The sequence below is a fragment of the Phytophthora ramorum genome, assembly GCF_020800215.1.
Source record: "Phytophthora ramorum isolate Pr-102 chromosome Unknown Phyram_PR-102_s0003, whole genome shotgun sequence".
NCBI classification, from domain to species: Eukaryota; Oomycota; class Peronosporomycetes; order Peronosporales; family Peronosporaceae; genus Phytophthora; species Phytophthora ramorum.
Window position 1 is genome coordinate 922,078 of NW_027150649.1, and position 14,523 is coordinate 936,600.

Below are 14,523 nucleotides of genomic sequence, written 5' to 3' on the forward strand. Positions count from 1 at the left end.
ATCCAAGAGGTTCGATCAGTGGATTTTCACGAAGAGTGGACTGTTGATCGAAGCGACGTGGATCTGCTCCTGGCTAATCGCTATGGTAAAGCGCGTGCGCGTGCTCTGCCTGCTGTGATTCCTTTCGTTCGTCTTCCAGTGAGTGATGACTGCTGTGGCCTCTGATAAACATCCTTTGAAGCGCCGCCGTTGCGACGGTAATTCAGCTGCTGCTTTTCACGCTGAAGTGGAAACTCCGGTCTGTGCTGGTGTGCCAGTGGCAGTTCCGTTGAGTTGCCCTGCGGTAACTCCTCCTACTGCGGTGGGAGATCGGCCGTTGGTGCGTGGGGCTAACCCTCCGGGCTGAGGCTGATGTCGATCAGGAAGTGCGGGACCTGCAGGGTGTGCCTAACAGCCATCTTGTAAGAGGTCAGCAGCCTGGGACGTCACGAGGAACCTCACCTTCGGTGGGGGAGAGAGTGGTTGGCGGTGAGGTTGATGAGGTTGACCCCGCTGATGCTGCTGGCGAAGATTATGATCTTGAGGAGAAGATGGCAGTTCCGATCGCTTCCGGGGATCCTCAGATTCCGATGAGTGGAGTTGCTCATGCGCTTGGCGACAGTGGGAGCGATGAGGACGAAGAGGAAGAGCGCGATACAGCCGAGTCATTCCGGCGCTCGACTAGGGTGAGACATCCGAACCCAAAGTACAGAGACTTTGAGGTCGATCTGCCTGCTAGTTTGGTCATTGAGGCGGTGAATTCTCTGATGGAGCCGCAGACTGTGCAGGAGGCGTTGATTGCGCCCGATGCAGGCAAGTGGATCGAAGCGTTGGAAAAGGAGTACATAGATCTCATGCGGAACAACATGTGGGAACTAGTGGAGCGACCCAAGGGCAAGAAGGTGCTCTCTAGTAAGTGGGTGTTCATGCGGAAGCGGGATGCCAAGGGCAATGTAGCTCGATATCGCGCACGGATAACCATCAAGGGCTGTCAGCAGAAATATGGAGTGGATTTCTGGGAGACTTACTCTCCGGTTAGGCAGTGAAGTTCATTCTGCTGTTAGCTTTGCATCTCGGGCTGAGTGCTCGACATGTGGACTTCGTGACGGCATTCCTGAATGGCCCGATCAATGATGATGTTGAGATCTACATGGAGATCCCAGAATATTTTGACGATGGTTCTGGGCGTGTGTGCAGGTTATTGCGCAGCTTGTATGGTCTCAAACCGGCGCCAATGATTTGGTATCGGACGCTAGACAAATATTTGAGGCAGTGTGGCTTTCGTCGGACCAAGATGGACGGCGGCGTCTACACGCGCTCGGTGGAAGGCAGCCCGATATTTGTGGCGGTGTATGTGGATGATCTGGTTATCGTCGGAATTGATGAGAACATTGAGCTGGTTCTGAGTGAGCTACGAGCCAAGTTTCAGATCAAAGACCTGGGTCCTGTGACCGACCTTGTGCACATGCAGATTTCCTATGTTCCTGGTGAGGCTCTGTGGATTTCTCAACGTGGCTACATTGACAAAGTGTTGCGGCGCTTTGGCATGGAAGGTTGTAGGCCTGTGGCTACTCCGCAAGCTGTTGGAGATCTACCTGAACCTGTTGGTGAAGATGAACCTGGAGTTAACGACCCTACCACACCATATCGAGAGTTGGTTGGTTGTCTTCAGTACCTAGTGCAAGGTACACGCCCTGAGATCGCGAATGCTGTGCAAACCCTTGGCAAGTACATGAGCAAGTACACCAAGGAACATTACGTGATGGCTAAGCGGGTGCTACGTTACTTGCAAGGCACTCGTCTTGTGGAAGAAACCCGCTAGCCCTGATTTGCACTTCACAGCTTACGCTGATGCGGATCTTGGTAGTGAGAAGGATGATCGCAGATCGATCACGGGTTTCGTGCTTCAGATGAACGGTTGCACATATGCTTACAAGAGCCACAAGCATGATGATACCTGCAGTACGGAGTTTATTGCAGCCGCTGAGTGTTCTGTGATGATCGTGTGGGCTCACAATCTTTGCAAAGAGCTAAACCTCCGCCGGGATCGCCAGAATGTGTTGTTTCAAGATAATCAGTCGACGATCAAGGTGATCATGGCCACGAAGGGCAACTACAAGATCAAGGGTGTTGACTTGAAGTATCACAAGGTTAGAGATCTGTATGAACGTGGAGATTTTGCTGTACGCTACTGTCCTACGACGGATATGCTAGGAGATATTTTCACGAAGCCGCTTGGATCGACGCAGTTCTGCAAACTGCGCGAGCGCCTCAATGTGGTGCCTCTGCCGTTGACAGACAGCAGTACCAAGTGACTTGTGGCGGACCTCGAAGTGGGAGTGTCGGAGCTAGCAGTAGCAGGTCGAGCTCCGCTGTTCGAGAACCAAAGTGCTGACTTAGCTTTAGTATGAGGCCTATTGACTCACGGGCATACTGAGGCTAGTATAGTATAGTTTAACTAAGAGGGGGTTGCCACCTGCGAGGTTTTCTCCTCCTCAATCTCATTCTTTCCGTGGGCAAACCAAGTCGTGTTCCTGCGTTCTTGTGTCTGGTGCCTCCTTGGCGTTCACGCTAAGCGGTCGCTAGTGCTATAGCCCCACTGCGCAAGCCTTCAGAGATGTCATCGTTGCGAATGAAGAGCGAGATGCGACCTCGCTCTCCCTAGTTCGCGAGAACCGAGCGTTTGGGCGAGAGCCAACATTCCCCCCCCCCCCCAAAAAAAAAAAAATTAAATAAATATAATAATAAATAAATAAAAAAGATGAATGGCTTGCAACTTAAGCTAGTACTAATATTTCAACGGCCTGTTAACTTAGCACTACTAAGTCGCTGACCGGGAAGAATACCGGTATATTAATCTGTAGTACTAATGGCTGCTACTTGGAACTCTACTATCAAGGTTATGGCGGACGCGTCCGACATCTACCGGCGGTTCGTAGAGGCTCCGCTGCGCCTCAAGCCGCGTAAGCCGTCCCCGTCACCCCCATCGACGCCTCCCGCATGTACACAGCAGTATGACGCCTCTAGTCCTTGGGGCGATTCGCCCGCGTTTTCCACGCGATCCAAAGAAGTCAGGAAACTGCGACGGCGCGTGGCCAAAATCAAGATTTCCACCTCCGACGCGGCGATCCCGAGGGATGCAGACGGCGAAACGCCGGTAAACAAAGCTTCCGATATGGTGAGCAGCGCTGGAGTGAGCTCTGCGGACGCCGCAGACTTGAAATCGGCTGCTGAGACGGGCTCGGACGCTGCCAGGTCGCTGCTGAAGAAGAAAAAGCGCGTCACGCGCTCTGTGAGCATAAAGAACCAGGACACCGGGGGGGAGTTTGTGGACACGCCAACGAAGGCGTCTCAGCCGCCGAAGCGCATCCGTAAATTCAGTCGGGACTTGGGCTCCAAGAAGGACAAGAAGACTCGCCGCAACGTCTTCGCTTTCAATCTGGACGGTCTTGACTCAGATGACGAGAAGCAAAAGGGTGATGCTTTGGAAGCTGGAGCTGCTTCTGGGCCACGGAGGCGAGGTTCTGTGACGATCACGGTCCCGGTGCGGCGCAGTCGACGGCTTCAACATATCAAAGCAGAATCGCCTAAACTTGCCGCGGTGCAGCCCTCGCGACGAGCAAAAATGTCGTCATCTACATGTACGTCTCCACTACCGCTTAAATCGCAAGAATCAGCAATAGTCGAAACAGTAGAGGCGGCCAATCCAGATTCCGCTGCATCCCCTACGCAGGATCCAACCACCGAGGTGCCTGTAGATTTGGTTTCGCCTTTTTGCGACTCATTGCTGGCGACGGACACGATTTCTGGATGCTTCTTTGCGTTGTCACTGAATGCGCTCCGCGACGCACAGCCCAAGTTTATTTCAAAATCTACGTCAAGTGATTCGAATCCGCTCGAAAGTGTCTTTACGATTTGTCTTGGAATCGCGGAGTGTGAGAAGCTCGCTCAGCTCTCGTTTCCATCAAAGTCGCCACGGGTGCAGTCATCAACACCATCCAAGTCACCAAAGTCGTCGAAGGCTGAGCTGCCAGGACAAAGGAGGCGGTCAAGCTTGAAGAAAGGCAACAAGTCGAAAAAGAATGTTCGGTTTCGGAGCTTTGATCTCTCCTGTCTGAATTTGCAGTACGTAGATGACGAGCAAGTTGCAGTGATGGTGGATAAAATTCTCACTCGCTACGGCACGATCATGGAGCACGTTGAAACAATGATTTCGAGTTTCGATGCTGGATCTGACGAGCTAGTACTGCTTGAGATTGTGCGCGTAATGGCAAGCCCTGCTGAATTATATACCGCACACTCGAACTTGGATGTGGCAGATGCGTCGAAAAGGATTTACCGATGTGCCTACGGTGGGCGGGATCTCTACAGTCAGCACGAAATTCGCATATCTGGAGAGTATTTTTCCCGCCAGTTTGCTAACCTGTTAGTTTCACGCGCGTCGCGGTCGTCTCCGCCCCAGTTTTTGCAGAGTGTTTTCTCTTCACTGGCATCGTCGTCCATTCGATTCAAACTGCGAGTGCTTTTTGTTGAAAGTGAAGACTTCGGTGAGGATGTTAGCGGCGGTGATGTGCTTCAAAATCGTGTGCTGCTTGATGAGGATGGCAAAACGTTTCCAGCTATGGCGCCGTACGAACACCAGGATCTTGGGGCAGCAATTCACTGGGCATTGCAAGAATCTGTTTTGTACTGGCCGCTGGTGCAGCCTCTTCAGGATATGTTAGACTGCGAAGAAGGCTGCCTATCGGAGCTGGGCGAGGAATCTCGCGTTAAGAAGTATCTGGACGAAAGTGGCGCCGAAGACTTGGATCACATGGAAAAGTACGTCCTCGCTCGTCGCTTCCTGCGATTTCACCTGACAAAATCGTGGCGTCATCGATTAAAGAATGACGGTGACACTGCTAAAATCTGGGCCTCTGTCGAGAAGGTCTGCACGGTGGCAAAAAGGTAACAGCATAGACTGCCATTGACATGGTTCGCTACCGTGCACTTGTATCAACACTTTTGCTTGGCGATGCCGTTTGTTATGCTACATGTAGGTTCCACTTTGAAGACGAAACTCATCTTTTCCCGTTGGCTTCAATCGAGGAGCTTGTCGCCAGGCTGGCGCGTGAAGAACCAACACTCCAGCGAATGGAAGAGATACTGCAGTCGTTTTACGAGCAGAAATATGGTAAGCGAACGAGCTTTGCATCAGCGCGTATGAGCGTCAATTGGCAACTGATCATCTCTGGGTTTTGGTGTTGATTTGGGTAGGTGTTAGCGCGCTGCAATCAGAGCCCTGCATGGAATGCCACCATGTCATCACAAGAGAGGAAACCCCGACGTCTATCAGGTGTACATCGTGTGCGCGCCGGTTCCACCTGGGCTGCCTGCACCTACCGGAGTCATTTGCCCAGTTCGCTGAACACTACACATGCCCGGCATGCTTCTTAGGTCGAGGAGGCTATTGACGGGAAATCACAGAGAGGTGTGGGTCATGGGGGGAATAGAGACTAGACCTTGAAATGAAAGCAAGCGTTAGATTGCTACGGCGTACTTCTTCTTTGAACAATTACACACGACTCAAGTAGCCTTACCACAATTGGCACTACTCTCTATTCTCTCTCCTCCTCTTCGGGCGTGGGCCGGGCTTTCGTCGACCTGAACCGTCCTCGGAGAAGAAAAAGTCGAGGGGCGTCTTCAATGAAGTGTCCAGCGCGATGGGGGATGCATCCATAGGCCAGGGAGCGAATGAGGTTGCATAGCACGCCAGGTAGTTCTCAATCGAGTTTTGCTTTGTGTCGTAGAGCGTGTCGATGCGGCGCTGTTCTAGCTCAGCGGCGTGGATTGCGTGCAAGCATGGAAACTGCTGATCCTGCCAATCCTGGCACGTGCACTCCCAACCGACAAGGTTCACGTGGCGCCAGCTATCGGGGATTTTCAATCGCGTCGCGCCTAGATACCGCACCATGTAGAGCCCATTCGCACAAGGAATTGACTGTAGCGAAGCAGAAGAAATGGTGATTAGTATGCACTGGCGCTAAGAAAAATGTATATCATGCATTTCGTACCTCACAGCGTTGGCTGCCTTGCAGAATCTGCTGAAGCTGTGCGTCTCGCAGCGGGACGAGTTCCAGCACGGGGCGCATTTTGACAGACTGGCGGCGTCGGTGGAAGATCTCGGCAAGTTTCATAAAATACTGATTGAAGGCGAAAAGGGGTTGGGAGCTGCCAACGGGGTCTTCGCCGAACCAAGTGATATGGCTCGCGCTTGCGTGCTGTGAGAACAGCTCATCGCTTCCCAAAGACATCGATAGGTCCGACGTGAGTTCGTTGAACGTTGGTCGCCGGAACGCCTCGAGGAATGCATACTTCACCCAGTTCTTGCGATCGAGACTATCCAAGTATGTTACTGCTGCCTCATTCGTGCGGACAAGCGCCTTGCGAAGGGTATCATACTCGGTTTCACTGTCGCTGCGTGCCAAATCAAAGATGCTCTGCTTTTTGTCGGGTGTCATCGGGATCTTCTTGGCCGTCATAAGCTCATCTTCAACAATACGGCGCATGCAAAAGTGGTGGCAAGCTTGCGGCCACACAGTGAATATAGCGCTCTGGAGCCCTCGAGTGCGGCCTGCAATCACCGTGTACGCGTTCCAATCAACAACTTGTGTGCTCTGTAGCGTCTCCAAGAACCACTCCCAGTTTTCCTGGTTCTCTTCAGTCACTAGGGCAAGCGCGAAAGTCAGTACTTCGTCGTTAAAGTCCTTGGTCGACGCCTTCAGGTATATGCCGCAAATGGTATCGTCGTTTTCTTCATCATCCAACTTTCCAATAGCGGTTTCTGGTAGCTCATCACTGTGCGTGACGTGATCTAGTGACACGACTTTGCGGCAGTACTTCACAGCATTCAGTGCGGCACTCGATATAAACAACGCCCGCTTGAATGCGCCATTCTCCGCCGTCTCCACTTGAAAAAGCGAGCCCGGGTTCTTATCAGCAACAATCTTCAGATATCCGCCTAGCTTCTGGAACGACGTGCGGACTTTGGCGATCCTCGCTTCCTCCAAGTGCCTCTTGATTCGCGAAGACATCATGTGGTTAATTGTATGCCCCTGCCCCAACAGAATCCGTCGGATCGCCTTGCCGTCCAGCTTGGCCATGGCCACGTTCGCGGCCGGAAACTTGCTCACCTCGTCCGTCACTATACGACACAACGCCTTCAACGACATGGTCGTGTTTCGCTGCCTTTTCACTTGTTGGGGCTGCTCCGTTATCACCACCGGCTCCCCAGCCTGCGCCAACAAATTCTGCTGTTGCAGTGGCACAGTCTCATCACCCCCCGGTGCGATCATCACGTCTCCACTAACCGCTTCAGCAGCCGGAGCTGGAGTGGGATTGGCGGCTCGAAGTTGTGCTCGCAGGTGGGCTGGCACTTGAGCTGGAAGTGAAGGCGTCGTGCGCCAGCCAATGAACTTGTAGTGGTTGTGCAGGAAGCAGGCCCGGGTGATCTTCCAATTCTGGTCCTTGCCGTAGCCGTTGATGTAGAAGGGGCACTGCAGTTGGTTGGCCGGCGTGCTGGGGTCGAAGAACTGCTGACCGAGCAGCTTCTTGCAGCGGTACTTGACGTTCCCGCCGCCGTTGGAGCGCGTGCTGCTGCCCGACACGATCAGCTGGAAGCCGCGCTGCATGGCAAACTGCTTGCACCGCTCCTGCAGCGACTTTTGGCTGACGAACACGTCGGCGGCGCAGCCAGCGGCCTTGGTGCCGCCCTTCTTCTCGTACGCGATGCCGAACTCGGGCGCCCCCGCGTCGTCGCTCACGGGGATGTTCTCGAGCAGCAGCCCGAGGCGCTTGGCCTCCTTCAGGTCCATCTCATCCAGCCGGTTGAACTGCGACGCCACGGGCAGCGCCGTGGTCGGCACGCGCGGCTTGGCCGCCGCCGCCGCAGTCTTCGCCTCATCGGTTGCCCGCGCCGCCATCTCTTGGATAGAAATGCGTTTAGAAATCGACCGCCATCGAATGAAACCCTAAAGCCTAGGGTGTAGAGCATGACTGGGTGTTAAAAAAAGACGAACAACCCAGGGTTTTTTCGCCGTAGAAAATAAAAGACCCAGGATTTTAGATCGTGGATTTGGCATACCTGTGAAAACATATAAACCATTGCATATTTTTTCAGAGGTTTTGGCAAAAACAAATTGAAAAAACCATGGGACAAACGCCGGAAGGTTAATAAAAAAACATGTTTGTTTTTTAAGAAGGCGACCTAGTTCTTAATAAATTTGAGGAGCCAACATAGCTACATCTCAGATGTAGCCATGTTGCTTTTTGCCGCAATGAGCCACAAACCAGCGAAAATGTTTCGTTTTAGGCGGCTTGGCGGTCGTCTTGGCGGCGGCGGTCGTGGGCGTGGGCGGCGATGGAGCTCGAGCCTCAAAACTGGCAGCTCCAGTGGCGATGGCAATAGCGTGGCAGGGAAATCGGTGGTGAGCGCGTCCACGCGCTCGGCTACGCCTGGCACCGTGCGCGTGACCAAAGGTTTCGGCGCCGACAAGCACGAGGCGGAGCTGGACTCGTCGCTCGCGCGCATCATTGGTTCGGACTGGGGCGACCGCTCGCACCAGCCCGTGTCGCTCCCCATGCGTATCTACTGGGTCGTCTTCGGTCTCGTGCTGGCTAACGGACTGTACACGTACGTGGTGGGCAAGGACGAGTCATTCCTGGTGGAGAAGCTCAAGAAGAAGGCAGACGAGAAGCTGGGCATCGAGGAGGAAGAGAACGAGTTTGAGGAGATGGTCGAGGGCTCTAATGTTACGGCTGATGCTGCACAGGAGGTTGTGGGGACGCAGCAGTTTATTGTGGAGCAGGAGACGGCGACGACCCCGCCAACGTCGATGCTGAACTCGAGAGTGGCCCCTTCTCCTTCTGGGATCCCGTTCATTGCACCGGGGATGGCTTCCTCGACGATAACCTCTCGCCATGTCAAGTCCAAGACGCAGCTGGAGCAGCAACTTGCAACGCTGCGAGTGCTACAGGCGCGCCTGCAGAGGCAGATTCGTAGCAGTGACGGAGTTGAGAAGGAGGAGCTGGAGCACCAGGTGCGCATGATCGACATTCAGAAGGAGCAGCTGAAGGGCACAATCAAGCACATGTAACTAGAGGATGAGGTGGCGCCATACGGTTGCTTTGGTTGCGAGTGACCGACGAAATAGGCGTTTCTAACGAAGAGTAGCTTTTACAGATGTCTTTCGCTCGTGACAACAAGGGAGACGGCTCCGCCGGCAGCAACGCTGATGACCTCTTGGCCACTACCGATAGTAGCGAAGAAACCCACCTTTTCTAGTGAGGCACGGTTGGTCTTGTCGCCATGTCCTGTAGGCACAACATTTGTTCAGACACGAGGACACACGAATGGGGCACCGACCGGCAAACGTACCAAGATTTCCATGCTCTCCCCAGCCACACGTGTATAAATCTCCGCTACTTGTCACCACCATTGAGTGCTCACTGCCACACGCAATCTGCCGAATGGAATGGGGAAATGCCACTAGCTGGGGTTCGCTGGCATTTTCAAACTTCCCGAGACCTAACTGTCCGTGGCTGCCTTTCCCCCAGGCCACGAGTTCTCCACCTTCGGTCAGGCAAAGAACAAAGTGCCAACCACAACCAATTTGAGCACTGCGGATGCTAGCGTTGCTGTCTCGAGAGTTCAAAACACGAGCGGGCAACGAATTGACCTGCTTCCTCCTCTCACGCGGGGTTTCTGAAGCAGAAGTCTTCACACCCAACTGTCCGTGGCGGTTGTTTCCGCAGGTGAACACCTCCCCGTTCAATGAGCGAAAGACTGAATGTTCCCACCCACAAAACACTTTGACAATGGCTACGCCATCCAAGCCCTCGATGCGCTTGGGACAGTCAGTTTTCAGGATGTCGCCTCCCAGTCCGAGTTGTCCATGACGTCCGCTGCCCCACGCGAACACCTCCCCTTCAACCGTGGCAAGAAGCGAATGCTTCCAGCCACAAGCAATACTTGCAACCTGTAATCGTGGAGGCAACTCGACTATATGTGTAGTCTTCATCACTTCGTCTCCTTCAAAGCTCTGAATGCGGCCCAGCTGATAGTGATCATTCGACCCCCAAGAAAATACTCGATCTTCCGGGTAGTCATCGGATTCTGACGAGACGACCGCAAGCGTATGCCACCACCCGCAAGCTACTAGCTTAGTGCTCTGCCACCCGCACAAGTAAAGGCAAAGATGCCAGTTAAGCTTTGGAACGCACTCGCAGTTAATCCCCCGCAGAACCTACCCTTTCGAGTGAAACTGAGTGACTGGGAGTGTTCACGAAGTTCTGCTCTTGGTCCGATTTGACTCGCCCTAGCTGACTTCGCCCATCTGAGCCCCAAAGAAACAGTCGACCGTCATCGTCGATTCCTACAAGTACGACGACACTTTCAATCGTGAGATCCCCAATCTACGAAAGTGCCAGTATCTCTGGATCGTCGAGCAACCTGCACTGTGGCAACCACCGGAAGTGACAGTCTCCAATTTCAATTGAGCCTGCGGTATCCACAGCCTCCATGTCAACACTGCGCCATTGCCAACAACTACCAATCCAATCAAACGAACCTGAATATTCTCCCAGTGCTGGGGAAGAGCATAGTCATCCTCCGTTCCCAGTCCGAGCTGCCCCGTTCCACCTGAGGATCTTGCAGTGAGATGGCCACTATCACGGCAAGCAGCGCACTGCTATCTGCACGCACCTGAACCCCACACGTACAAGCGCTTCTCCATCAGATTGACTGCTTCGAGTAATGACCAATCAAATAGAGCGCAGACACCTCCATGCCAACACCATCGGAGCTTTCACTTTGTTCATATTGCATACTGCTCTGTATGAATTTCTCTTTCTGTGGTCGATTCCTCCTCTTTTGCATCTGTCTGTGCTTGCCTAACGTCTCCCCCGCGAGGCCGAGCTCACTTGCGCTGGTGGAGTCGACGCGCCTCGTTGACCATGAGCCCATAGAAGTGCTTGTAGTCCATGCAGGCCAGCAAATGGTCCACGAACCAAGCGTAGGTGTGCTCATCGAAGAGCGCCGTGTACTGTCCGTCGTGGATCTCCCGGCACTCCTTGAAAAACTCTTCGATGGTCGCGCCCTCCGACTCGACGAACTCTGCACAGCATAGAACAGCATTAAATACTTTGATGCTGAAGTATCATACCTTTCAGCCAACAAAAGTCAGGGAATTAGTCCGTACCCGACAGTTCCTCTTCGAACAGCTTGAGATACTGGTCGTGCAGCTCCTTGTACCTGTCCAGCAAACCATCAGCCCCTCAAGCAAGACTCTCCCCCCCACCTCAATCAACTGCAACAGCTCGCACTCATGCTTGTGCTCGACGTCGCCCCCCTTGGCCTCTGTCGCGTCAATGAACACATCGGCGTGGTCCCTAGATCCACAGCCACGTCACATCCCGTCACCACATGCCATCAAGATCACTTCAGCCAGGTCCAGCCGGCCAAGACACACCGCATGCACCCACCTGGCAAAGTTGTCGAACACTCGCTCGAACTTAGGCGACGAGCAGAACTCCGCGGCGCGCGTGATGATGGACGACGCCATGGGCTCTACTGATCTGCACGTCTCGACGGCGGCAGCAACCTGATCTAACCTGCGCCCCTTCGGAGAAGATGGCTACAATTCAGGTGCACCACAAAACCGTTTCTTTTTGGCCAATCCGGGGGCGTCACATTGGATGACTGGTGGCGGAGGGGCCTACCGTACGCTAGAAACGGGCCATCGTCCCCTTCAACCCCGCTGGCAACGGGGCACAAGCGGATGTGGGGGGGGAATTCCGCTCCACCAATTTTTTTGCCAGTCTCTTTCTCTCTCTTTCAATAAAAAAAGAAAAAAAAAGGTTTCCCCCTCCGCCAACGACAGGTATGTGCGCTTCCCCCTTGCAATGGCCCCAGACCGGCCTTGTACCGCCGCGCCTGGGCCATCGATGACCGCGCCGGCGGCGTGCCAACTCTCGCTGTAGCGCCCGCGCAATCGCTGACTCTTGTCTGTATTTTCCGCAGCAATGGCCAACTCCGCGACTTCCCCGACCAACAGCCCTGCTCCCGCCGCGGCCAGCGCCGCTCCGGCCGCAGCCACGTCGACGGCCTCGACCTCGGCGGCCACGGGCGCCGCGCAGCCGTTCCACACGGCGTCGCTGTACGTGGGGGACATCCACCCGGATGTGACGGAGGCGCTGCTGTTCGAAATCTTCAACGCCGTGGGCCCCGTGGCCAGCATCCGCGTGTGCCGCGACGCCGTGACGCGCCGCTCGCTGGGCTACGCCTACGTGAACTTCCACAACGTGGCCGACGCGGAGCGAGCCCTGGACACGATGAACTTCACGAGCATCAAGAGCGTTCCGTGCCGCATCATGTGGTCGCAGCGCGACCCTTCGCTGCGCAAGTCGGGCGTGGGCAACATCTTCGTCAAGAACCTGGACACGTCCATTGACAACAAGGCCCTGTATGACACGTTCTCGCTCTTCGGCAACATCCTCAGCTGCAAGGTGGCTATTGACCACACCACGGGCAACAGTAAGGGCTACGGCTACGTGCACTACGAGACGGCCGAGGCCGCCACTGAGGCCATTGCCAAGATTAACGGCATGCTCATTGCCGGCACGGAGGTCTTTGTGGGCCACTTCCAGAAGCGCCAGGACCGCCCGGACGCCGATGACTGGACGAACTGCTACGTCAAGAACATCCCCACCCAGTGGACCGATGCTGAGCTGCTCAAGGAGTTCGAGCCCTTTGGAAAGGTGCTCAGCGCCGTTGTCATGAAGGACAACGCCAACCCGGACCAGAACCGCGGGTTTGGCTTCGTGAACTACGAGGAGTCGGACGCCGCGCACAAGGCCGTGGATGCCCTGAACGGCAAGTCGTACCCGGCTGGCGAGGGCCTGGAGACCGAAATGTACGTGGGCAAGGCTCAGAAGCGCTCGGAGCGCGAGCGTGAGCTGCGCAACAAGTTTGAACAGCTGAAGATGGAGCGCATCAACAAATACCAGGGCGTCAACCTGTACGTGAAGAACCTGGACGACCAGCTGACGGACGACGAGCTGCGTGAGGCTTTCACCGAGTGCGGTACTATTACGTCGTCGCGTGTGATGCGCGACCCGAACGGAAACTCGCGTGGCTTCGGCTTCGTGTGCTTCTCGACCCCCGAGGAGGCCAACAAGGCTGTGGCCGAAATGAACGGCAAGCTGATCTCCGGCAAGCCCGTGTACGTGGCCCTTGCTCAGCGCAAGGAGGTGCGTCGTGCTCAGCTTGAGGCCCAGCATGCCCAGCAGCGCGCTGGCATGGTTGTGGGTCGTGGCATGCCGATGGGCCAGCCCCCGATGTACGGTGCTGCCCCGATGTTCTACGGCCAGCCCGGTCAGATGCCGCCCCAGGCCCGCCAGGGTTTCATGTACCCGCAGCAGATGATGCCCCGTGGCGTCCAGCGTGGCCCGATCCCGTACGGTGCTCGTGTGCCTGGCGCCCCCGCTCCGGGTGGCTACCCGATGCCTGGCTACGGCATGCCCATGCAGCAGCAGCGCGGCCAGCCGCGTCGTGGCCGTCAGGGTCCTGGCCCGCAGGGACCTCAGGGCGCTCCTGCCAACCGCCGCAACTTTAAGTACACGGCTAACGCTCGCAACCACTCGGCTCGCGATGTCCCGCCTCAGGGTGTGATGCCGCCTGCTGCTCCCGTCCAGAACGCTGGCCCGGAGCCGCTGACGTCGGCTGCTCTGGCTGCTGCTTCGCCTGAGATCCAAAAGAACATGATCGGTGAGCGTCTGTACCCGCTTATCCACCGCCAGCAGCCTGAGCTTGCCGGCAAGATCACGGGTATGCTCCTGGAGATGGACAACGGTGAACTGCTGCACCTGCTGGAGAGCCCGGAGTCCCTGGAGGCTAAGATCCAGGAGGCTCTGGCCGTGCTGGAGGCCCACCAGGGCTAAGTCGTTGGCTTAGGCCTTCGGCTTTCGCGGACGTCTTGCAGTGTCGTATGTTTGGTTATGCGCGATTCGGTGAGGCGGCAGCGGGCTTCCTCTGCATGTGCAGGGAAGTAGAGATGGAGAAGATCGGTGAGCTGCGGCTCCTGCTGTTTGTGTCATTGGTGTTGGGCGGCTACTTTTGGTCGTCGTTGCTTTGATGGTGAGGAATACACGAAGAATATGCTCAAGATCATGGGGAAGGCACAAATGGTGGGGGTCGTAGCTTAACGAAAATTGAGAAGAGATGAACTCGAAGCTCTGACCACGGCCAGAAGGGGTAAGCAGCCATGCCTGCCTCCTGGTTCCAGACCCCGCGTTGCTTTGCGTTGCCTGCCTGTCTACATCTTGCTTCCTTCAGCGTGGCGTCCCGCATCTCCAACACATGCAGTCCTGCAGTCTGCCGATTAATTTTTATTTTTCGTGACGGCGTAGATAGTTTAGTTTGCATTTGGCTTTAATCTTTTCTTTTGACGCATGCTCTGATGTTCCCTGCATCGTGTCTGCCCTTGACGAAGCTTATGCTGGGGCCTG

The 14,523-nt window shown here is 55.1% G+C and overlaps 6 protein-coding genes across 6 annotated transcripts; 3 read left to right on the forward strand and 3 right to left on the reverse strand.

Moving 5' to 3' along the window:
- Positions 1–2,881: 2,881 nt before the first annotated feature.
- KRP23_3448 (uncharacterized protein) lies at positions 2,882–5,432 on the forward strand (the record flags this gene model as incomplete). The annotated part of the gene is made up of 3 exons (XM_067888301.1): positions 2,882–4,926; positions 5,019–5,152; positions 5,236–5,432. 3 exons carry the CDS (start codon positions 2,882–2,884, stop codon positions 5,430–5,432), a joined length of 2,376 nt encoding a protein of 791 aa, XP_067747556.1.
- Positions 5,433–5,569: 137 nt separating this feature from the next.
- KRP23_3449 (uncharacterized protein) lies at positions 5,570–7,940 on the reverse strand (the record flags this gene model as incomplete). Its single annotated transcript, XM_067888302.1, has 2 exons — positions 5,570–5,959; positions 6,033–7,940. 2 exons carry the CDS (start codon positions 7,938–7,940, stop codon positions 5,570–5,572), a joined length of 2,298 nt encoding a protein of 765 aa, XP_067747557.1.
- Positions 7,941–8,315: 375 nt separating this feature from the next.
- On the forward strand, positions 8,316–9,113 carry KRP23_3450 (uncharacterized protein; the record flags this gene model as incomplete). Its single annotated transcript, XM_067888303.1, has 1 exon — positions 8,316–9,113. One exon carries the CDS (start codon positions 8,316–8,318, stop codon positions 9,111–9,113), a length of 798 nt encoding a protein of 265 aa, XP_067747558.1.
- Positions 9,114–9,193: 80 nt separating this feature from the next.
- On the reverse strand, positions 9,194–10,751 carry KRP23_3451 (putative E3 ubiquitin-protein ligase HERC4; the record flags this gene model as incomplete). Its single annotated transcript, XM_067888304.1, has 6 exons — positions 9,194–9,330; positions 9,395–10,187; positions 10,267–10,391; positions 10,469–10,517; positions 10,587–10,657; positions 10,721–10,751. 6 exons carry the CDS (start codon positions 10,749–10,751, stop codon positions 9,194–9,196), a joined length of 1,206 nt encoding a protein of 401 aa, XP_067747559.1.
- A 183-nt stretch (positions 10,752–10,934) lies between these two features.
- On the reverse strand, positions 10,935–11,579 carry KRP23_3452 (uncharacterized protein; the record flags this gene model as incomplete). Its single annotated transcript, XM_067888305.1, has 4 exons — positions 10,935–11,131; positions 11,217–11,269; positions 11,341–11,406; positions 11,500–11,579. The coding sequence occupies 4 exons, from the start codon at positions 11,577–11,579 to the stop codon at positions 10,935–10,937; spliced, it is 396 nt and encodes a 131-aa protein (XP_067747560.1).
- Positions 11,580–11,647: 68 nt separating this feature from the next.
- KRP23_3453 (Embryonic polyadenylate-binding protein) lies at positions 11,648–13,956 on the forward strand (the record flags this gene model as incomplete). Its single annotated transcript, XM_067888306.1, has 3 exons — positions 11,648–11,662; positions 11,747–11,897; positions 12,038–13,956. The coding sequence occupies 3 exons, from the start codon at positions 11,648–11,650 to the stop codon at positions 13,954–13,956; spliced, it is 2,085 nt and encodes a 694-aa protein (XP_067747561.1).
- Between the last annotated feature and the right edge of the window lie 567 nt (positions 13,957–14,523).